This window comes from Phoenix dactylifera, unplaced genomic scaffold, assembly GCF_009389715.1.
Source record: "Phoenix dactylifera cultivar Barhee BC4 unplaced genomic scaffold, palm_55x_up_171113_PBpolish2nd_filt_p 000511F, whole genome shotgun sequence".
Lineage (NCBI taxonomy): Eukaryota > Viridiplantae > Streptophyta > Magnoliopsida > Arecales > Arecaceae > Phoenix > Phoenix dactylifera.
The window spans coordinates 314,211-338,754 of NW_024067925.1; the positions used below are offsets into that span (position 1 = coordinate 314,211).

General features: G+C 39.6%; 2 protein-coding genes and 1 long non-coding RNA gene across 4 annotated transcripts; 1 reads left to right on the forward strand and 2 right to left on the reverse strand.

Moving 5' to 3' along the window:
- Positions 1 to 314: 314 nt before the first annotated feature.
- LOC103714842 (cysteine-rich receptor-like protein kinase 6) lies at positions 315 to 22,899 on the reverse strand. The gene is made up of 8 exons (XM_008802272.4): positions 22,874 to 22,899; positions 4,844 to 5,723; positions 2,584 to 2,709; positions 2,117 to 2,250; positions 1,729 to 1,939; positions 1,170 to 1,407; positions 935 to 1,085; positions 315 to 864 (listed from the first exon to the last, which is right to left on the reverse strand). Exons 2-8 carry the CDS (start codon positions 5,691 to 5,693, stop codon positions 514 to 516), a joined length of 2,061 nt encoding a protein of 686 aa, XP_008800494.2. The 5' UTR covers positions 5,694 to 5,723; positions 22,874 to 22,899; the 3' UTR covers positions 315 to 513.
- On the forward strand, positions 14,589 to 21,107 carry LOC113463233. Its single transcript, XR_003387110.2, has 3 exons — positions 14,589 to 14,936; positions 19,747 to 19,821; positions 19,933 to 21,107. It is a non-coding gene; the product is annotated as an uncharacterized LOC113463233 (long non-coding RNA).
- On the reverse strand, positions 18,726 to 22,935 carry LOC103714841 (cysteine-rich repeat secretory protein 38-like). Of its 2 annotated transcripts, none has more exons than XM_017844666.3 (4): positions 22,015 to 22,935; positions 19,744 to 19,866; positions 19,280 to 19,413; positions 18,726 to 19,106 (listed from the first exon to the last, which is right to left on the reverse strand). In XM_017844666.3, the coding sequence occupies exons 1-3, from the start codon at positions 22,841 to 22,843 to the stop codon at positions 19,283 to 19,285; spliced, it is 1,083 nt and encodes a 360-aa protein (XP_017700155.2). In that variant the 5' UTR covers positions 22,844 to 22,935; the 3' UTR covers positions 18,726 to 19,106; positions 19,280 to 19,282. The 2 variants fall into 2 exon arrangements, with proteins under 2 accessions (XP_017700155.2, XP_038975170.1); XM_039119242.1 differs by having other exon boundaries at positions 18,726 to 19,144.
- Positions 22,936 to 24,544: the final 1,609 nt, after the last annotated feature.

A 24,544-nucleotide genomic window follows, 5' to 3' on the forward strand; every position in this document is an offset into this window, starting at 1 on the left:
AAAAAAAATAAAGACTGAGGAAACCATCACATTGGGTCTACCTTTCCCGTCTCCTTCCCACGGATCTCAAAACCAAATGGGTGTTCAAAAGGTTATTGTCATGAAAGGAGATCAAACCTTCTTTCGTGCCAAAGATACAACCTCAACCCCAAAGGTAAAAGGATTGGATTGATATGCATAATGATATGGGTTCAAATTCTAGGATAGCCATTTTATGCAAAAAATATCAACATTTAGGTCTGTTCCAATCCACTCGTCCCAAGGCCCTGGATTGCTAGGACGATGATTGGATCATAGTCCTTTGTAATTAAACATAGCAAAAAAAATCAAGCAAAAGATTTCTTTATAAGAATGGGTAGACATTAGGCATACACATTGCCCCTCTAGTATTTCTGAGGGTTTGAGCAAAAATACATGTGTTACATCCATGATATAAAGCCTTTAGTTTTTTCGAAGAAAAACTAATTATTCAAGATATTCGTCAACCTTCTTCTTCTTCTTACCTTATTATACCTACCTAGGTTCAAGTTCTGAAATCGAGACCTCATTTGGTGACATTGGTATTGACTTGCCTGAAGATCGGTCAGTTGCACCTCCAGATAAATTAAATTCATTTGAATAAGCATTTGAGTCCATGCTACTCTTTCCGATGCAAAATGCCGGTCTAGAAGGAGCTTGGAGAGACACGGAGTTGCTGTTGAGCATCACAACAACTTGTGACATGGTGGGTCTATCAGATGGATTTTCCTGGACACACAATAATCCAATGTGAATGCATCTTAGCACTTCGCTTCTTGGGCAGTGGTTGCCTAAGGATGGGTCCAATATCTCCAAAATTGTTCCTACCGTCCACCGCTCCCAAATCTGCATGAAGTGAATTTATTCAGTCATTTAAGATAGAACTATATTTATATCTATACAATTGAAAACTTACATAGCTCAGTAGGTCTTGAGCAGATTCAGACTCAGAGTCGCTAGTGTTCTTTCTTCCAGACACGATCTCTAAAACAAGAACACCAAAACTGTATATATCTGACTTGATAGAATAGTGCCCGCGCATGGCATACTCTGGAGCCATATATCCACTGTAACAAAATGAGTAGAATATTTAAAATGCTCTATAATAAACCATGATTAGAATGCATAGGTTATTCAAGATTTCTACTTACAATGTTCCAACAACTCGGCTTGTGGTGCCCTGAGTTTGGTCTCCACCAAAAAGCCTAGCCAAACCAAAGTCTGAAATCTTTGGGTTCAATTCTGCATCCAGTAAGATATTGCTAGCTTTTAAGTCCCGATGTATAATTTTTAACTGAGATTCTTCATGTAGGTATAGCAGGCCTCGAGCAATCCCACCAACGATCTTGTACCTTCGCCCCCAATTTAGCTCTTCGCGCTTTATATGATCTATGTCATATAAACTTAAATGTCAATTAATTACATTCAAAAAAAAAACCCTTAATAGTCAATTAAGGTCACACATAATAGAGTAAGTCCGAAGAGGGGCTGAATGTAATATGATCGGACATTTCTTTTTTCTAAACTAAGAAGAAGGGTTAACCTAGAAATGCAAATTATAGATTTAGTTGGAAGAGGAGAGCCTATATATAAACAAACATCAGAGTTCTAGATTCAATATTAACATTAATTATAGCTCTACTATATTATGGTCACTGCACAGGCTTCTAAAGAGAGCCAGTCAGATTTTTGTGGAAGATGAAATTATACCGAAGAGAATGGTATCCAGGCTTCTGTTAGGCACATATTCATAAACAAGCAACTTCTCTTGTTCCTCCAAGCAAACACCCAGAAGCCTTACAAGATTCCTATGCTGGAGCTTAGCAACTAAAACTAGCTCATTTCTCAGCTCTCCAAATCCTTGTGTAGAACTAGTTGATAACCTCTTCACTGCTATTTCTCGTCCATCAGGTAGTAGTCCCTGTATAGAATCACAAGATTAATAGGAAATATCCAGAACCAGAAAAAAAAATTAATGATATAAATAGAACTGATGAGGATAAAGAAAATAAAGGTACATGTGATAAATCTTTATTTTGCAGGAAAATTCTATTAAGATTAGATTTAGAGAAGTTTGCAAAATAGGCTTTCATCATACCTTGTAAACTGCACCAAAGCCACCTTCTCCAAGTTTGTTCTCTTCGGAGAAGTTAGCTGTCGCAGCTCGTAGTGTAGATATATCAAGTAATAGGGACTCCACACTTGCAATCTCCTCTGGGCTAGTCCCATCTACTGAAAGAGCACAGAATTTGGAAACTATTGTCAAACATTTTCGCACTGAATCTTATGTATGGAATAAGGGTAACAAGATGAGATAATTGGAGAAAAATTTCCAAAAATAATTTTGCTTAATGAAACCAAGTCTGCTTTAGTTTTACAGGCTCATTGATGTCCATTGAAATCAATAATCAAGCAACGCATGACTTATCGCTTATAGTAAACTTTTCAGGTCTAACTCCTGCAGTAACTTCACCTAATATTTCATCCTTTCCCATCTTGGTAGAACTTAATTTAAAAAGAGCTGGATAATTTGTAAAGAAAGCATTTAATTCATGGGTTACTTACAGGGTAATCTTACAACTGGCTTCCTCCTCCTCCAGAAGCAAATGCAAATTATCGAGATCAGCAAGAATGCAGCTACTAGAGGTATTGCAATCGCAAGGACTATACCTGTGGCATTCTTCTTCTTTCCTGCATCGATAAATGACTGATTTTATCTGTATTTCTATATCAAACATCACACATTGATGATATCGAAACATGGAGCTGTATTAGTGCATCTTTGTTGTGTGTGTGGCACCTATAGAAATTGAGACCAATGGTTTGTGGGAAAATTTTATTAATTATTATTCTATAAACCATGTGGTTCTTACTTTGCAAGCATGCTGACTGGAGTGCCTCGAGTAAGTGGATCAGGTGTGAAGCAGGAACAGAGTTTCAAGAAGGATTGCCACTTAAGAAGAATCCAAGTACAATTATTGTTATTATTATTATTATTATTATTTTGCCCCAAGGTTAGTAATCAGAAAGTGATCCTATGAGAGTGTTAATTCGGCGTACTCATGACGGTGTGAACTTTCTTTGGTCAAACAAGAAGAAACTGGTGCTAGTTGGCATACCCTTCAATACTTTAAAGAAAAAAGATGGCTACTTCGGCCGGTTTGTGGAAATAACACTTGTATGTTACAGCACTCATCATTAGTGCCTTGCTGTGTTTCTAATATACAATTGTTACCTTTTTATACTGCAGACCAACAAGAAAAAGCTAATCTTTACTGTTACCTTAAGTCACCAGGTGCTTCAAATTTTATTCATGATCAACCAAGAACTTATGTATTTCTAGAATAATCATTAATATCGAAGGAGATATCTCTAAGGTTTAATACACATACACCTATGTTTCTTATTCTTCGGAACTTCAGCTTTTTATGGGCTTGGTTGCTTTTCCTTTTTAGTCCTTCCTTACAGGGTAAAGTGATTTCCCAAACCATGAGGGATTAAGTGGTTGCTCTCTAGATTCAGAAGCCAATCTGAAATTTATATCTAACGTGTTTTGCTCCCTTCAGTTCGGGGAGGAGACTGAGAGAGCTTGTTGGTTGTGGACACATTAAACATAGCCCCCTTTTCTTTTTGTCCCCCGACTCATTCCTGTACACAATTTAATGTCTTCCGTTTCTAACGCGTAGTCGCAAGAACATGAATTGGCGAGAGGAAAAGCAGTGGGAAAAGAAAACCGTGTTCTCACAACATGCTAATATTTTAGTCCCGGGAATACTGCCATTTCTTGGCATTTTATCATGTTATTAAAGTATGTGGGACTTTGTACCCAAAAAAAAAAGTATGTGGGACCAAGGAAAAAAAGACGGTTGTGAGGGTGCGGAAGACTTCAATCGTCTGATTGTCTAATGTTTATGGTTTATATTTGGGCTCAGCTAATACTAGCTTATTAAAGGATTTTTCAGCTAAATGCCTCGAAAGGGCATTGCTGATAAGATTTTGGCCCTCATGTCATCCAGACTTGGTTTTATTTTTACCATGAGTAATATTTTATTGATAGATTGATGACGGACTGATACGGCACTGCTGAGAAAGATGGCAGTCGCATCGTTTTTCAGGCGGGCCAGTTGTCTAGATACTAGATGGAAAGGGTGGGGCATCGGAGAGGCTCAAGTCAAGCATGCGACGACCCAGACCCACTGAATGGGAGACTTTTCAGAAGCCTGAATCCCAGTAAAAATTTTGAAAGGTACACCTGTAATTCTTTCAGAATAATTATGTGACTAAAGATTCAGAAAAGTGCCAAGGAATTGAAGGAGACCAAAATTGATCTATGAAATTTTATTACCAGTAACCAAATTTTGTTTGTTATCAGAAACAAAAAGGCAAATGAATTCGCACATTTGATGGATGGAAGAAATTTCATTATAAGTAATCAAAATTTGCTTTATTAGAAACAAATAAGCCAATGAAACCCACATTTGATGGGGCGAAGAAAAGCTAAAATTTCAGCGATAACACATTCTGGATCTAAATATCTCAATAGATAACAAGCCATGTCCTAATTTTATTTTCCTGACAAGCAGAATTCCGAATTTATATCTTTGCAGACAATAGAAAACAGGCAAGGGCAAAGTTAATCATATCAATTAAATTACGTAGAAACATGCATTCAGGACTCAAATTGATAGGATAATAAATAGATAAGAAAACATGAAATATTAAACAGTAGAACTGGAAAGGCTGATCTATTTGCAGATAAGTCAGAATTCTGAACTCTAGTTATAAAGTTCAATGGTGCTAAAAATAACAATCTTATTCCCCCTACCTTCTTGTACGGGCGGAGTAATAAGTGGAGGCGCTTGGGGGGCCGGTGCCGGTGCGGCCTCTAGCGGCGACTGAAGCCTTAGCGTCGGTTTCCCTTCGTAGAAGGAGTATATCTCGTACCTATAATTGCAGCTCCCTCCAAGTTCCCTCGCTCCCTGTTTCCCCTTAAACTGGGGGTATATTTGGTTAAGCATGCCGCTGAGGCACTGCCGGCACTGGCTCCTCGACAGGTCCCGAGTGCACTGCGCCAGCCCATATATCGTCGGAGAAGGAGGGTTGGTGGAGTTCATCATCTCCCCGGTCGCGAACATCTCGGTCGAGTTGTCGGCAGCCCAGTCGGCTACCCTGCCCATTAGCACGTTGACAAGCTTGTCGAACCGGCTGGGGTCGGTTATGTTTTGGGTGTTATACATGTAGACCACGTTCGAGTTGTCGATGGTCGAGAGAAAGCGCTGGTTGGAGTAGTGGAGGAGGCAGTAGTCGTACCAAATGATGGCTCCTTTGTCGTAGGGGCAGAGATTGGGGGCATCCACGACGGCGGTGTCGAGGCAGGAGCGGCAGACGGAGGCGTTGGTGTCGCCGCGGCAGAGGGCGAGGCCGTAGATTTGGTTGGGGACCTGACCGACGGTGGCGTTGGAGAAGCCACCGGAGAGGGAAGTGTTGGCGTCGAGGGAGTTGAGGACGAGTTGGAGGTTGGAATCGTAGGTGCTTTTGGGGGTGTAGTTGCCGGTCTTGCCGCAGATTTGGTAGAGGGGGTCAGCGGCGGCCGGAGGGGAGTGGTTGAGGAGGAAGAAGAAGAGCAGAGGGCATAGCAGGAAGAGCGGGGAAGAGGAAGGAAGAGAAGGGAACATGGCGAATTGATGCTGTGGTTGTGGTGAGAACTCCCAGAGCCGGAGATGATGATATGATCGGCCAATGGAGACCGGATGCCAACCGAGGCAAGGGAACAGGGAAGTCCCCTTATGTTGTGATTGACCAGTCAAAACGAAATAGAGCGCTTATGTTGCGGGGGTGTGATGGGGATCAGATGGCCGTCAGACCCTTTCGGATGCTGGGGATATACCATGCGGGATAAAGAATGGGAATGGTAATATTGCGTGCAGATGAATAACGTGAGTTCGGGCTCTTTCCTTACTAATTAGATATTCTGAATTCAAATTACAAATAATAATTTTAAATATTTGATTTAAATAATTATAGTATAAATAATTTAAATAAATTAAATTACTTTATTAGCTATTAAAAGTACTCTTTGAATTAATAAGAAATAAGATAAGCAATAACATCTTGTTATATTGCCTATTATGTTTTATGATGGCAGATAATGGTCTTACAAAGATTGTTTTCTTCATATCTTATCGTATCAATTACGAATTATTTTTTTGAGAATAAACATAATGACCTGGCTTTGCTATCTTGCAGAATCTTTTTTTTGCAGTTTTAATTTTAATTTTTGAAATTTTAATGTCATATAATAATTATTGTAAAGTTTGAAGTAATTATCGGTAAACACAAAATTATTATTGCACAACTGTGTTAAATAAGTTAACTAAGTTCAAAAGTATACTTGCTTAATTACAATACGAGGTTTCTCCATCTATGATTACATCTCTTATAATTGCATCCGATCAGCTAATTTTTTCTTGAACTTACGATATCACCAACAACCTTCCAAACAGAGTAAATTCAACTATACGAGGCTCAATTACATTTAATTACAGTTGCGAGCAAATTGAGCTGCAATACATCTTTAAATGCAAGGTTTCTTACCATCCTTGAATTATATTTATACATTTTGTTGTACTTGCGTTAGAATCACAGCAAAAAGATCCATTTGAATCATTGATTTCCCATTGTAGATAGACAGATAGCTAGAATGATGGATGGATACGATTGGCAGGCGTTCTCAGGCTTGTGAAACTGAAGAGCTAAATCGCGTGCAATCAACGGTCCTTGTGGAAGCAAACGAGGCCGTGTGCAATCAGATAAATGTAAGCTAACCGATTGCTTCCACGAGGACATGATGTGTCGCAGTCGTGTGCCGTGCTAGTTAGCAAATCCAGGTACGCAGCCTTCGCGGAAGCTAGCGAGGTCCTCTAGACCGGAGTGGAGAGGTCGTCGGTCAACGTCGGCGGCCTTTGGACAATCAATGAGAGGCGGATGGAACCCGTCAAAACTTCGTGAAGTGGGGGGCGATCATGTGCTTGGACAGTAGGGCCGCAAGAACCAATTTCAGTGGGCGATAAGGACGCCGTGACAGGTACCCAACTGGTCCAGGGTAAAAGTAATGCGTTCCAATCCAGAGTTCAGCTGCGACTTCTAGATGCGACACTTTTGACTAGGCATTGTAGCCTCCTAAGTTGGCATCCAAATATCTAAGGCTCTCAGTTACCAACTCTTGACGAGTATTACTACGTGGAATCCTATAATACAGTAAGCTTATATTGTTGGCACCAACAAATTGATTGGAGTTAGATCAGCAGTAGGCCTTTGATGCTTCTCCACTGGTCAAAGCCTGCTGCATGTAGACATGGCTGGCATACTTTGGTGGCCTCATATTTAATCTTATAAAGGCGTGTGACATAAGGTTATATGAGACTAGAAAACCAAGCCAAAAGAAAGAATGATCACAAAGTGTAAATATGCAAGTACCTGAGCTAGCATGTACTCGTGGTTTATTCTTCATCCATGGAATAATCATTTACCAGGTGAAGTATAGATCAGTTGTCTAGTGAAAGCAAAGAGTGTTGTCTACAGGAGGAGGAAATTGTTTCTGCTGGATATTTTAGTATATTTTTTTTTTGTTATGGCTCATATATTTTTAATATGGATATATCTATAAAAAATAAAAAATAAAAAAAGTAAGTCTTGAAGTGCTCCAGAGAACTTTTTTTCTAGATATTTATTTTTTCATGCAACCTTACTTGCAATATGTTTTGTGCACAAATCTTGTCATTTGCAATGAAAAGGATCATGCTCCAATGGAAAACTTTTGTTTCCATTGTGGGGTGAACTAACTATGCCCTAGTTAGTCTAATTGCTTTTTAGCATTAACGAATCTAAAAAGAATAAAACTATAAAATATTTAGAGCTTGTTTGAATATTTCTATATAACTAGATTGAAAGTTTTGTAGGAATCAAGTCTAACAGTTCATCTATCTCGTATTTTCTAAAAATTTATCCAGATCTTACTCGGATTTTAATCTTTAGATTGCAGGAGGAAAAAAAACTTTTGAAGATCTTTTTCTTCTTCCAATTTGGATCGGCCTATATTTAGTTGATGCAAGATAATGTTTAAATAGACCATCTAATCTACGAATTCTATAAATTTTTTATCTAAAGTTTATAAAAATATCCAAATTGTACCAAGGAGAGATGGAGAGCACATAATTTCTTTAAAAGTGGAGCGACTAACGGTTGACTAATGGTCGAAGAAGGCATATGTGCAGACAACGGATTCGTGCATGGGCTGGGACCATGGAGGTTCTTGCGTCACGCCTGAGAGCTTAGGAACCTATGGATGAATAAAAGGATGTAAGCGGACTACTGAGACGAGCATGGTCTTGTGTTCAGAAGGTCTTTCACGTCCACTCTCATATAATGACTTTAAAGGCCGCCCATTACATTATAATACATATTCAAATTCGATAGGTATACAAACAATGCCTGCCATTTAATCAGTCTCTTTCTACAATGACCATAAACTCATTTTAAAACTTTAGTGCTTATTTTTATAAGATAACAATTGAGAGCATTTTTAGTTGGCACCTACCTCTACAAGTGGCATATTGCAATTTGAGAGCATTTTTAATTGAAACTCAAGTCTACTTGCTCTCTATAAAAAAGATTTGATACTTTGATTTCATTAAAACAAAAGATATCTCTATTTTGCTCTCGCTATTTATTATTATTTTATATTATGACAACTAATAATAACTACTACAGCTTGATTTTTCAAATAAAACCAATCAAGATACTTGGGAAGGACTGATAGCTCCAATCAAGATGCTCGATCTAGCTAACATCATCATCAGAGCTAATTGAGCAACTGTTATCACGAGATTTTCACGTCGGAAACTAGGCCTTTCATCGCCTCCTATGGGATATTTGGACCACTCTTAGCCACCGACTAGTTAGAAGGCAGAGGAGCCTAGGCTTCATTGCTCTTTTTAATTTATTAATCTTCCGCTTGATCTTTGTTCGTAAATGCTAGTAAAAGATCTTATTGAATTTTTCTAAGATGGTCTCCACCTCTACCATGCCAAAAAAAAATCTAATCTATCTAACTATATTCTGCAAATAATTGCTGTTATTTCCATTGGAATAAAATATAATTTGGAGATATTGATGCTATTGAAACTTCAAAGTATGACGTTGATGTATATAAATATCAAGTATAAACAAACAAAATGTCCATGTTATCACTACCCTCGCATATAATGTGTGGTCGTATCGCTCGCACTCTTAGCCCTCCTATACGTTGGGTTAAGACTTCGGCTTTCTTAGGGGGCCGTTTGGGTGAACAGTTCGAGCCGGAATCGGATTTTGCTCCAATTAGTTTTGTTCCCAAATTCTTAGAATTTCATTATCTTCGTTCAAGTAGGTCTGTTTTTAGTATTGTACAGTCACCAATCACTATCTTACAGTTCTCCATGACAACTATTTTATTAAGGGGAAATTAATCACCGGTACATTTATTGACCGGTCTTTAACGTTTAATCCCTGTTGACTGGTTGTTTAACGATCAGTCCAGCCATATTTCAATACTTTATTATGAGACGAAAACGCCCCCTAAGAATATTAAAATGCCCCTGCCCCTTTTGATCTCCTATTCCCAAAAGAAGAAGAAGAAACAGGGGCAGCCGCCACCGACCACGGCCCGTCCCCGCCCGAGCTCCCTCCCACGGTCGCCACCGGCGCCGTCTCGCTCCCTACCGAGCCCCATCCCGCGGCCCCGCCACCTCCCGTGCCCCTTCCCTTCCTAATCTCCCGTTCTCAGAAGAAAAAGAAGAAGAAGAAGGCCCGGCCGCCGCCGACCACAGCTCGCCTCTGCCCGAGCTCCCTCCTGCGGCCGTCGCCGGCCCCTGCTCGCCCCTCTCGCGGCCTCTTCCCTCCCGAGCCCCCTCCCATGGCCCGCCCCCGTCCGAGCTCCCTCCCACGGCCCCCGCCCGAGCTCCCTCCCGCGGCCGCCGTCGGCCCCGGCTCGCCGTCGACGGCGGCCCCGCCCCCTCCAACGGCCGCCACGGCCCGGCCCCCTCCGGCGCCGCCGGCTCGCAGGAGGAGAAGAAAGAAGAAAGAAGAAGAAGGGAAGAAGAGAAGAAAAAGAAAAGAAAAAAAGGAAAAGGAAAGAAAAAGAAGGAAAAAAAAGAAAAAAAAAATAATTAAATAAATGCATAAATAAATAAATCAATAAATATAAATGAACAAATAAAATAAATAAAATAAATAAATAAATAAATAATATATTCTATAATAAAATAAAATAATTATAAATAAATAAATAAAGCCGCCACGGCCGGGCCCTCTCCTGCGGCCCCCTTCTGCGGCCGCCATGGCCGGGCCCTCTCCCCCGGCCTCCGGTGGCGCCGGCCTGCGGGAGGAGAAGAAAGAAGAAGAAAGGAAGAAGAGAAAAAAAAAGAAAAAGAAGGGAAAAAAAGGAAAGAGAAAGAAGAGAGGGAAAGAAAAAGAAAAAAGGAAAGAAAAAGAAGAAAAGGAAAGAAGAAGAAAAAATGAAAAGAAAAAGAAGAAAAGGAAAAAAAGAAAAAAAGAAAAGAAAAAGGAAGAAAAGGAAAGAAAAAGAAGAAAAAGGAAAGAAAGGAAAGAAAAAGAAGAAAAAGAAAAGAAAAAGAAGAAAAGGAAAAAAAGAAAAAAAGAAAAGAAAAAAAGAAGAAGAAAAAGGAAAGAAAAAGAAGAGAAGGAAAGAAAAAGAAAAAGAAAAAAGAAAAAAAGAAAAAAGAAAAGAAAAGAAAAGAAAAAAATAGAAGAAAAGGAAAGAAAAAGAAGATTCATGTATGTGCATAGAATACTTAATTGTGTACAGAGAACATTTAACTGTGTGCATCACACAGTTAAGTGTTCTCTGTACACAATTAAGTCTTCTCTGCACACACTTAACTGTGTGATGCGTAGAACACTTAACTGTGTGCAGAGAAAATTTAAATGTGTGCATATAAGACTTAATTGTGTATAGAGAATATTTAACTTAACTGTGTGATGTATAGAATACTTAACTGTGTTGAGAGAAGATTTAAGTGTGTGCACAGAAGACTTAATTGTGTGTAGAGAAGGAAAGAAAAAGAAAAATAAAAGAAAAAAAAGAAGGAAAGAAAAAGAAAAAAAGAAGAAAAAGGAAAGAAAAAGAGGAAAAAGGAAAGAAAAAGAAAAAAAGAAAAGAAAAAAAAGAAAAGGAAAAAAGAAAAAAAGAAAAGAAAAGAAAAAAAATTGTCGATTAACTGTGTGCAAAAAGCAGAAAACTGTGTTCAAAAAGCACAAAACTGTGTTCGGGGGTAAATTTAGTGTGTGCCAACGTTAATTAAGTATGTTTCCAGGTTACATGCTCTAGGCTTACAACAATAAGTGTGTGCAAATGACACATATCTGTGTGCAGTAAACAATAAATTGTGTGCACAGAGCAGAATGCTGAACTTAACTGTGTGCACATGGCACATATCTGTGTGCAGTAATCGATAAACTGTGTACAAAAAGCAGAAAACTGTGTGCAAAAAGCATAAAACTGTGTTCGGAAAATTGTGTGCATGGAGCAGAATGCTTAACTTAACTGTGTGCACATGGCACATATCTGTGTGCAGTAGTCGATTAACTGTGTGCAAAAAGCAGAAAACTGTGTGCAAAAAGCACAAAACTGTGTTCGGGGATAAATTTAGTGTGTGCCAACGTTAATTAAGTATGTTTCCAGGTTAATTGAGTTTGTGCCATGCTCTAGGCTTACAACAATAAGTGTGTGCAAATGACACATATCTGTGTGCAGTAAACAATAAATTGTGTGCACAGAGCAGAATGCTGAACTTAACTGTGTGCACATGGCACATATCTGTGTGCAGTAATCGATAAACTGTGTGCAAAAAGCAGAAAACTGTGTGCAAAAAGCATAAAACTGTGTTCGGATAATTGTGTGCATGGAGCAGAATGCTTAACTTAACTGTGTGCACATGGCACATATCTGTGTGCAGTAGTCGATTAACTGTGTGCAAAAAGCAGAAAACTGTGTGCAAAAAGCACAAAACTGTGTTCGGGGGTAAATTTAGTGTGTGCCAACGTTAATTAAGTATGTTTCCAGGTTAATTGAGTTTGTGCCATGCTCTAGGCTTACAACAATAAGTGTGTGCAAATGACACATATCTGTGTGCAGTAAACAATAAATTGTGTGCACAGAGCAGAATGCTGAACTTAACTGTGTGCACATGGCACATATCTGTGTGCAGTAATCGATAAATTGTGTGCAAAAAGCAGAAAACTGTGCAAAAAGCATAAAACTGTGTTCGGGTAATTGTGTGCACAGAGCAGAATGCTTAACTTAACTGTGTGCACATGGCACATATCTGTGTGCAGTAGTCGATTAACTGTGTGCAAAAAGCAGAAAACTGTGTGCAAAAAGCACAAAACTGTGTTCGGGGGTAAATTTAGTGTGTGCCAACGTTAATTAAGTATGTTCGGGGGTAAATTTAGTGTGTGCCAACGTTAATTAAGTATGTTTCCAGGTTAACTGAGTTTGTGCCATGCTCTAGGCTTACAACAATAAGTGTGTGCAAATGACACATATCTGTGTGCAGTAAACAATAAATTGTGTGCACAGAGCAGAATGCTGAACTTAACTGAGTTTTCTGCTTTTTGTAGAAATAATCCTTTTCTTCTTTTTCTTTTCTTTTTCTTCTTTCTTTCCTTTTTCTTCTTTTTCTTTCATTTTCTTCCTTTTTCTTTTCTTTTTTTTCTTTTCTTTCTTTTTCTTCTTTTTCTTTCTTTTTTTTCTTCTTCTTTCCTTTTCTTCTTTTTCTTTCCTTTTTTTCTTTTTCTTTCCCTCTCTTCTTTTTCTTTCCTTTTCTTCTGTTTTTTTTTCTTTTCTTTTCTTTTTTTTTCTTCTTTTCTTTTTTCTTTTCCTTTCCTTTTCTTCTTTTTTCTTTTTCTTTCCTTTTCTTCCTTTTTCTTTATTTATTTATTTATTTATAATTATTTTATTTTATTAGAATATATTATTTATTTATTTATTTTATTTATTTGTTTATTTATATTTATTGATTTATTTATTTATGCATTTATTTAATTATTTATTTTTTTTTCTTTTTTTTCTTTCTTTTTCTTTCCTTTTCTTTTTTTTTTCTTTTTCTTCTCTTCTTCCCTTCTTCTTCTTTCTTCTTTCTTCTCCTCCTGCGAGCCGGCGGCGCCGGAGGGGGCCGGGCCGTGGCGGCCGTTGGAGGGGGCGGGGCCGCCGTCGACGGCGAGCCGGGGCCGACGGCGGCCGCGGGAGGGAGCTCGGGCGGGGGCCGTGGGAGGGGGCGAGGCCGCAGGAGGGGGCTAGGGAGGGGGCGAGCAGGGGCCGGCCGCGGCCGCAGGAGGGAGCTCGGGCGGAGGCGCGCCATGGTCGGCGGCGGCCGGGCCTTCTTCTTCTTCTTTTTCTGCTGAGATCGAAAGATTAGGAGGGGAAGGGGCACGGGAGGTGGCGGAGCCGCGGGATGGGGCTCGGTAGGAAGCGAGACGGCGCCGGTGGCAGCCATGGGAGGGAGCTCGGGCGGGGATGGGCCGTGGTCGGTGGCGGCTGCCCCTGTTTCTTCTTCTTCTGGGAATGGGAGATCAAAAGGGGTAGGGGCATTTTCGGTATTTTTTGAAAAAACAAAAGGGGCTGAAGGACCGGGAATTAAACTTAATAGAGATAATGGACGAAAAATTTTAAGACCGGTCAACGGGGACTTTTTGTTATAGCGTGGTCTAAAAGAGGGTGGGTGATTAATTTCCCCTTTTATTAATCCTTGCAACTCCCTGCAAGACCGAAAGATCCAAAATATATGAACTCTTTGCGGGAGCCATCAGGCGTCGCATTTTAACCATATGAAGGCAGTCAGACTAAGCAACTTTAATGGGTGCATGAATGAAATGAGATTGGTGAGGTTTCTCCTCAAGAGGGCTGTTGTTTAGAGACTTAATCACCCTTCGGAAGGCTGATCTGAAGGGAAGCATCAACCGTGTGCAATATAATTCAGTATCAGAAGCCATACCTAAAGACAACATTGAGTTGATGGTTCTACATGGGCAACTGTCATTGTTGCCAAGACGTCTCTTAGAGCTAACACTCTTTATGTGAATATTTGGAGGATCATAAGGTTCTAACTCTGAATCATACAGAATACTTTATGGAGTTCTGGCAATTGATCGAGAGGAGTTCTAACATCTGTTAGTTGTTAATGCACGCAGCAATGAGCTGTTCAATGGCATATCTCAAGTATGTTACACTCATTACATGTCATTGCATAGCTATGTGCAAAGTCAGTCTCCTTAAATATTTTCATCAAATGTATCAAAAAAAAATATTTTCATCAAAATAGCAAATAAAATGTCTTATTTAAATGAAGAATTATATTATGTAGCCTGATACATTGGAAGATAGACGTCATCTATTCTTGATTTTCTTGTTCTAAATATTCTGAAATGCAGACTTTGTGTTAACTTTCTAACGTCACATTTGAGCTAGTCCCGGCATGTTGTATGACGAAACTAGTTCAAGTTTTGATCAATAAAAAATTAAATATAGGTCCTATGTTAAATGATATTTATTTTACTCAGTCCTTTTTTTATCTTTCGGTGTTGGTGCTCTTGGACAAATATTTGAATTGATCTCGGCTTGCGTCTTGCCGGGACTAGTTCAAACCGGAAATATAAGAGAGAGCTTATAGGCAGGTCATCGCCCTTTATCCCTCTTCGTCCTGCTCCCCCTCCTCCGCCAGCGACGGCGACGGAGTCGGTGTCGGTGCTTTCCGCCGCTCTACCCAAATCCAAAGGCCTGGAACCCGACGAGAAGAGACCAGGATGTCTCCGCGCCGCCGTGCGGCATCCCCTCCGTCTCCTCGAACGCCGGAACCTACGAGGTTGTTTTATCCCCAACCTTTATCCTCTTTTTATAACAAAGATGATGGTAAATTTGCGAGAGGAATTTGTTGGGGTTGGAGTTGAAAATAAAAATTCCCTCTTTTGAGATCATCCTTACATCAGAGCTTAGTGCTAGGGTCAGGGTTCGAGCTCGGTGAGATCTTGTAACTTCTGCATCCTTTTAGCTGTTGTTTATTGGTCATATTAGTTCCTAAATCACTAGTGCATTGTGATGTGAGTTTTGATTCTTTCTTCTCCTCTTCCCAGCTAATGCTGCTTCTTTTTTGTCTTTTTTTTGAGGAAACGGCTTACATTAGTTTTAGTTCATTGCTATTACCAGTATTTTTTATCTAAAGCATGATCTTTTGCTTAAGAAGCATCATAATCTAGTTGATACAGGAGAACCATTACCAAAATTTTATATCTTGGATACAACAATCAGATTTCACACTTTGCATATTATTTTAAAAGAGGGCATAATGCAGGAACAAAAATTCACAGTTGATTAATTATAGATGGGTTTGCAAGAGAAGAGATGAGGGTGTAATTAGTATAAGAAACAAAATTCAGAAGATGGGATTATATCTTTTCTGAAGAAATCGTTGGGGAAACTTAAATGCGGCCGTTGGGGATTTGGCTACTTATAAGCTTTTTAATCTGACCTCTAAGAGACAATTGAGTTGCACCAATTTCCAAACTGGTGGGTAGTGCTATCTGTGCCAACATAGCTTATACCCAAGGCTTTTTCCACCAGTAATGCTCATTTCCAACATGCAGTTCAGAGATCACGAGTATTGCACACACGAGTATCTATCTGATGGCATTTGAAATTCTGATGTGCTTAAGTGCTTTTACAAGCAATCTGTATTAGTTGATACTCATGGTTGCTAATTGTGAACTCTAATACTATAGCCATTTCCCACACTGCAAAAGCTTTTCCTGAAGTACTATATGCATGGACCATCGGTATCTTCTCTAGCTAGATCAGCCCCACATTCTAGATCACCTTTATATTTTCCTTTACCTTTTCTAATGATGCTAATGTGTCAAATCCACAATCACACAGAGGAAAGCATACTGAAAACCAAGTCCATGGAGGACAATAAAAATTACCTAGTACACGACTTTTAACATACTTTTTTCTCACTACTGTGATTGAAATCAGTTTCATCCTAAAGGTCATCCCTTGACACAGTCATCGTTAGGTGGAAAGTTAAGTTAATAGATAGAGACGGCATCTTTGCACGAGGAGTGCATCCTTCAGTTATTTGGTAGTAGAGAAACTATGGAGAGAGGTCAGGAAAGGATCACTAGCTTACTTGACACTGTTCTTCAATCCTTTCAATCCATTTCAGTTTCAGCCACCACCATCAACTTCAGCCCTGAAATCATAAAGATCAAAACACCAGAAGAATTTGTGGCAGTTGTCAATCAGTGCCTACAACTCCACAAGAGCAGCAGGGTCAAGAGATTTGACCTGTTCTTCTGTCCACTCAATATGTTTTTACCTGAACTGGATAGCTTTTGAAGCAGCAAAGGGAGTTCAAGAGCTTGATCTGGACTTATCCATGGGCTTTGACCCCTGGACTATTACCCAGCTATTTACATGCTCGCTTAAATTACCTAGCTACTTATATTACTGTGAATCACTGACATCTTTGAGTCATTGTGACTTCTGCCTTCATATCAACTTAATTGGTTTCTAGGGATGGCAATGGATTGGGTATGAGTCGGGTCGGCCAATACCCATACCCGCTCCTAATTAAAACACTATACCCATACCCACCCCGTACCTGTCTCGAATTTGGTCGGGTCGGGTTGGATAATTATAGCTTATAGCTATAATTAATGAGCTTATAGCTGCTATATAAATGGAAGAATCTTACAGCTTATTCTTTTATGACCCAATTTTTAATTCAGATAGAGAGAATCCTAGTGTACATCAATAACTATAACATATTCTAATAAGAAATAGTTCATACATAAGTCGAATTAATTGAAGGCTTAGAAACAAAACAAACAACAATAATTGACTGTTGTGATTTTTATAGAATATATATATATATTTCTAAGTTTCAACAATAATAAACTTCTAAGTAAAGGGGGTAAGGGATGATCGTGGTGAACGGGGCTGTGGCGGTTATCATCTATCGAGTGAACCAGAGGGAGGTGGGGGGTGAGGGAATTATGGTTATATTACATCTAGTTGGGTCTGGGGTAGGGCATACCATTATCAATACCTGATTCGAACCCGTTTCAAGTAGTGTATCTAAAACCTATACGCATCCTGAGTTTAAATGGGTTGGGTAAAATCTACCTCATTTGGGAGGCCGGGTTGGGTCAGTCAAGCATCTGACGGGTCGGCTAAAATTACCATCCCTACTGGTTTCCATCACCTTCGTTCCCTCTCTCTCACACATGCAGAATTACATGCAGATACGCTCCAATTAACACTAGCAAATTGATTGGTCCTTGAAACCTTGAGCCTCAAGACCAGCCCATCTCTTAGCTCAATCAAGGTCTTACCTTTCAACATCCAACTTCTGAGATCAGCTATCATATATTGCTGGCCAGCCCATGAAATTATAACAGTTGCTTCAAAATTCCAGACTTTCATTTACCACGTTGAATATGTCTTCGAGGACTCATTTATTGAGATATCATCAGAGGATGCATTTTATCTCTTCAATCCATCTGAAATGCTCTGAACCTGAGCACAAATACACTGAGCTCTATCAGATCTCTCACAAGTTTCTCAGTGAGTGTGCAGCAACTTATGGGTATTTCATATCCAAAATATTGTCCATAGCTTTTTAATGTCTTTGATTCTCTGATTTGATATAATTACTACTTAGTTTCTCTGTTTTAATCAGAAGGTCGCTCTATATGAAGAGGCTGATTCTGAATATTACCTTTTCCATCGCAAGAACTCAGGGAATTGCTGCTTCTTATGAACTAAGCAGTGAAGACCTTGTTTGCATCTATGGCTTCTTTCATCTCTGTCATTCCCCATTCCTTGAGAAGCTCTTCATTCATGTCTGTCTCTTTTCACTGTGTGATCTCATGTTGTTACCATCTCATTGTTGTTTGCTTTCAGTATAACTCACTTAACTATATCATTGGATTTGCAGCTTCCCTCAGTATCAAGATCCCAATCAGATAAGCTATGTGATAAAGGATGTGCAAGAACTATTATATGTGGCTTTTAACCAACTCAAAAAAAGTGATCAAAATGAGGAATTTAAAGGGTGAAAAGATGAGATGAGATTGGATAGATTTCTTCTAGAAAAGGCTGTTGTCTTAGAGTATATGATATTAGTTGCACCTCCAAACACTTGTTCAGAAGGCAGGCATCAATGAGGAACTGAGTATATTAGTTTCAAATTTCACAACTCTGCATTGTCAACTGTCACCAAAGGTCTCTTTTCTAGCCAACTTACTCTTGTGTGATCATCTGGATGATGATAAAATTTTTAGTCCAACACACAGAATTATTGTGAGTTTTAGCAAATTTTTTGTAGCATCCTGTCGTATATTCTAATTCCTGTTCGGCAACTTTGGTATAAGTTATCTGTGCTTCGGTATCTGTTGCCTTGTGTTCTATATTTGTCTGATTTCATAAATGAATAAATAATACATGACTTACAAAGCAATCTACTAAGAATACCAATATATCTTGTGGTTGTTGTTTTATGAGATATGTTAGTGCATATGAAATAGGTAGCTTTTATGGCTTGGTTGAATGTAAGATGATCCGACATTTGTTTTTTCCAAACTAACAAGAAGGATTAAGACAGAAATGCAAATTCTAGATTTAGTTGGAAGAGGAGAGCCTACATATAAACAAGCATCAAAGTTCTAGGTTCTGTATTGATATTAATTATAGCTCTACTATATTATGGTCACAGCACAAGTTTCTAAAGAGGGTCAGTCAGATTTGTGGAAGATGAAATTATACCGAAGAGAATGGTATCCAGGCTTCTGTTCGGCGCATATTCATAAACAAGCAACTTCTTTTGTTCTTCCATGCAGACACCCAGAAGCCTTACAAGATTCCTATGCTGGAGCTTAGAAACTAAAATTAGCTCATTTCTCATCTCTCCAAATCCCTGTGCTGAACCAGTTGATAATCTCTTCACTGCTATTTCTTGTTTATCCGGTAGTAGTCCCTATACAGAATTATAAGATTAACAGGAAATAGCTAGACCTGGAAAAATTAAAGATATAAATAGAACTGATCTGGATAAAAAAATAAAAATTACATGTCATAAATCTTTATTTTGGAGGACAGTTCTATTAAGATTAGATTTTGAGAAGTTTACACAATAGGCTTTCATCATACCTTCTAAACTGCACCAAAGCTACCTTCTCCAAGTTTTTTTTCTTCAGGGAAGTTAGCTGTCACAACTTGTAGTGTAGGTATATCGAGTAATAGGGACTTGGCACTTGCAATCTCCTCTAGGCTAGTCCCATCTACTGAAAGAGCACAAAATTTTGAAACTATTGTCAAACATTTTCTTACTGAATCTTATGTAAGGAATAAGGATAACAAGATGAGATAATTGGACTAAAAAATTCCAAAAATAATTTTTCGCTATTAAACCAAGTCTGCTCTAGATCAAGACCAATTAATAGGTCCTTGTCCCTCAAAGAGATGACTTGGTAGATCTTGCTCAATTGAAATCACTAATCAAGTCATGAGTAAGAGATGACTTGGTGGATCTTACTGAAACTCTCTAACAAAAATTTAAAGAAAAGAGCTGGATGGTTTGTGTGAAGAAAGCATTTAATTCGTGGGTTACTTACCAGGTAATTTTACAACTGGCTTCCTCCTCCAGAAGCAAATGCAAATTACGGAGATCAGCATGAATGCAGCTACTAGAGGTATAGCAATCACAAGAACCATACTTGTGACATTTGTCTTCTTTCCTGCATCAATAAATGACTGATTTTTTTCTGTATTTTGATATCAACATGACACATTGATGGTATCAGGACATGGAGCTGTTGGTTAAGACATACATCATATTAGTGCATCTTTGTTGTGTTTCATAATTGTTTGTGGCACTTATGGAAATCGAGGTCAATGGTTTGTGGGAAAGATTTTTTAGTAATTATTCTATAAACCATATTGCAAGCTTGCTGACTTGAGTGCCTTGGGTAAGTGGATGAGGTGCGAAGCAGAAATATAGTTTCAAAAAGGGTAGCCGTTTAAGAAGAATCCGAGTGTTTTTTTTTCTTTGCCCCAATTTTAGTAATCAGAAAGTGATTTTATGGGAGTGTTAATTTGGTGTACTCATGACAGCGTGAACTATATTTGATCAAACAAGAATAAGCTGGTGCTAGTTGAAATACCCTTCAATACTTCAAAGAAAAAGATGGCTACTCTGGCTGGTTTGTGGAAATAACACTTGTACGTTACAGCACTTATCATATAGTGCCTAGCTGTGTTGCTAATATACAATTGTTAACTTTATATACTGCAGGTAAACAAGGAAAAAGTGATCTTTACTTTTACTTTAAGTCACCTGACACTTCAAATTTTATTCATGATCAACCAAGAATTTATGTATTTCTAGATTAATCCTTAATATGAAGGAGAATTCTCTAAGGTTTAATACACATACACGTAAGATTCTTATTCTTGAGAACTTCAGTTTTTTGTGGGCTTGGTTGCTTGTCCTTTTTATTTCTGCCTTGCAGGGTTAAATGATTTCCCAAAACATGAGGGATTAAGTGGTTGCTCTCAAGATTCAGATGCCATAACTGAAATTTATATCTAATGTGTTTTGCTCCCTTCAATTCAGGGAGGAGACAGAGATAGGTTGTTGGGTGTAGGCACATTAAAAATAGCCCCTTTTCTTTTTGTCCACCCGCTCATTTCTGTACACAATTAATATCTTCCATTTCTACTGCGATGTCACACGAACATGAATTCATGAGAGGAAAAGCAGTTGGAAAAGAATACCCTGTTTTCACCTAACATGCTAATATTTTAATCCAGTGCATAGTGCCATTTCTTGGCATTTTATCATGTCACTAAAGTATGCATGACAAAATAGCCGGACAAAAAAAATGAATGTACTAAGTCCAGTGCATGGTTTTGCTTTGGGATTATTCGGGGCATCCTCATGACTGATGTGGTGAAATGGCGGTACACTAAAAAAAAAGAAGTATGCATGACCAAAGAAAATAAGACACTTGTGAGGGTGCGGAAGACTTCAATCGTCTGACTGTCTGATATTTATGGTGTATATTTGGGCTCAGCCAATCTTAGTTACTAAAGCATTGTTGACTTAAATGTCTCAAAAGGGTCCTGCTGAGAAGATCTTTGTCCTTCATCTCATCTAGACTAAGTTTTATTCTACCATGAGTAATTTTTTATTGATAGATTGATGACGGACTGATACCGGACTTTTGAGAAGGATGGCAATCGCGTCGTTTTCAGGTGGGCTAGTTGTCTAGAATCTAGATAGTCGACGGGAAGGTCTTCCTTTCGTGGGGCATCGGAGAGGCTCAAGTCAAAGCATGCGACGACCCACTGAATGGGAGACATTTCAGAGGCTTGAATCCCACTAAAAATTTTGAAAGGTATACATGTAATACTTTCAGAATAATTGTGTGACTAAAGATTCAGAAAATTGCCAAGGAATTGAAGGAGACCAAAATTGATCTAAGAAATTGCATTATAAATAATGAAATTTTGCTTCATTAGAAACAAACAAAACAATGAAACACACATTTGATGGGGCGAATAAAAGGCAATTTCAGCTGAAACACATGTTGGATCTAAACATCTCAATAAATAACAAAACATGTTCTAACTTTATTTTGCTGGAAAACAGAATTCCAAATTTATATCTTTGCAAACAATAGAAAACAGGCAAGGGCAAAGTTAATCATATCAATTAAATTACGTAGAAGCATGCATTTACGACTCAAATTGATAGGATAATAAATATATAAGAAAACATGAAATATTATCTATTTGCAGATGAAGTCATAGTTCTGAAACCAAGAACGGATGGGTAGGTCATAAACTGAACTCTAGGCTGAGAATGACAATATTCCCCCTACCTTCTTCTCCGGGCGGAGTAACAAGTGTTGGTGCGGCCTCTAGCGGCGACTGAAGCCTTAGCGTCGGTTTCCCTTCATAGAAGGAGTATATCTCGTACCTATAATTGCAGCTCCCTCCAAGCACCCTCGCTCCCTGTCTCCCCTTAAACAGGGGGTTTATCGGGTTAAGCATGCTGCTGAGGCACCGCCGGCACTGGCTCCTCGACAGATCCCGAGTGCACTGCGCCAGCCCATATATCGTCGGAGAAGTAGGGTTGGTGGAGTTCATCATCTCCCCGGTCGCGAACATCTCGGTCGAGTTGTAGGCAGCCCAATCGGCTATCCTGCCCATGAGCACGTTGACAAGCTTGTCGAACCGGATGGGGTCGGTTATGTTTTGGGTGTTATACATCAAGATCTCGTTCGAGGTGTCGATGGTCGAGAGAAAGCGCTGGTTGGAGTAGTGGAGGAGGCAGTTGTCGTACCAGATGATGGCGCCTCTGGAGTAGGGGCAGAGATTGGGGGCGTCCTCGATGGCGGTGTCGAGGCAGGAGCGGCAGACGGAGGCATCGGTGTCGCCGCGGCAGAGGGCGAGGCCGTAGATTCGGTTGGGGATCTGTCCGACGGTGGCTTTGGAGAAGCCGCCGGAGAGGGAAGTTTTGGAGTCGAGGGAGGTGAGGAGGAGGTTGAGGTTGGAAGCGTAGGTGCTGTTGGTGGTGTATTTGCCGGTCTTGCCGCAGATTTGGTGGAGGTGGCCGGCGGAGGATAGAGGGGAGTGGTTGAGGAGGAAGAAGAAGAGCAGAGGGCATAGCAGGAAGAGCGGGGAAGAGGAAGGAAGAGAAGGGAACATGTCGAATTGATGCTGTGGTTGTGGTGAGAACTCACAGAGACGGAGATGATCGGAGAATGGAGACTGGATGCCGAGCAGGAAACTGTGGAGTCTAAAACGACACGTTGGGAGGAAAGGTTGAACTCCATCAGTGGTTGACCAATCTAAGCGAAATAGACCGTTTATGTTGTGGAGGTGTGATAGGGATCAGACGGCTGTGAGGCCCTTTTGGATGCTGGGATATACCAGGCAGGATAGAGAATGGGAGTAGTTATACAACGCACCGATGAATAATGTGAGTTCGGGCTTATTCGAATGATTTTACCTCTTTTCCTTAGTAACTAAATACTCCAAATTCAAATTACAAATAATATTCTTAAATATTTGATTTAAATAATTATAGTATAGATAATTTTTTCTAACAAATTATATAATAATATCCAAAAAAAATGAATTAGTATATATTTAGGTTTTGTTGTGATATGGTTCAGATTCAATGCACACCAAAGTTGTAACTGCCAGCTTGACCGACTAATGGTTAAGTGACATGTAATGCATACGATCAATGTTCGAACGGATCTTCGAACGAATAACGTGGACTATTATAGCCTGACGCAATCTTGGGATAGTAGACAAGAAAGAATGTAATAGCTCGTTTGAGAATATCGTGGTCAGATTGTAGCGAACTTTTGCCCTCCTCCCTACATAAATTAGGCTAGGGGACCCCACGTATAAGATCTTTCATCTTACCCATAGCGTGCAGCTCATATTCTTAATCTCTTTTTTTTTTCTTAAATTATATTTCACCAAAGCTTTGCCTAACTTAGGCACTAGAGGGTCCCCTCATCGGACGAGTTTCGGTAACTCCTATTTGTCTTTCTGCTCGCATGTTGGATCCTACAACAACATACCAACCTTAACCATGCCGACCAATCATCGTCACCAACATTAGCTCTACTAACTTTGTCAAGTCAGGTTTTTGGCAGCAATAGATTGGTGTCGTGTGTGGAAATGAGAGGAAGGAGATCTAAAGCCATAAAATTCAAAAGGAGCAACCACCAATCCACCACTAACCAGGTTTAGCTGGAGTCCAATAGTACCTAACACAGCGTCCAGAGATCTTAGTCCTCTCAGCTGGCCTCTAGAACTGTCAACACTGGGCAATTCAACTTTCTTATGCAACAGGTGCAGGCTCTTACGATGATGGTGCAAAATCTACAGCAGTCAGGCCAACCAAGCAAGCTCGGCCCGGTGTAGAACAACAACCATTACCCTAAGAACTCTCGATGGGGCTGAGGAGACAGTCACATGAGCTCCCACTCTGAGATGGGCTCCAACTCTAACATCTCTTCATCATGTCGGCCAGCAAAGCCTTCCAGGAAGGAACCTTGATCATAGGATCGAGAAAATGAACAACAAAAATGAGGCATTGAAGGGGAAGAAAGCTAAAGTCGGGGATAATTTAGAGATGATGATTGAGCTCCTCTTCTCTAGGGAGATTACGGAGGAACCTCGAACAAGGAGATTCAAGATGATCCAATTTGAGATCTATGATGGAACCTCAGACTCGATGGACCATCTCGAAAGCTTTAAGGCATTTATGGTCCTACAAGGAGTGGCCGACATAGTCATGTGCCAAGCTTTATGGCTACTCTCAGAAAAGCTACTCGACTCTGGTACTCCGAACTTTGATTAAGGGTTGATTCATTCCTTCAACTAGCT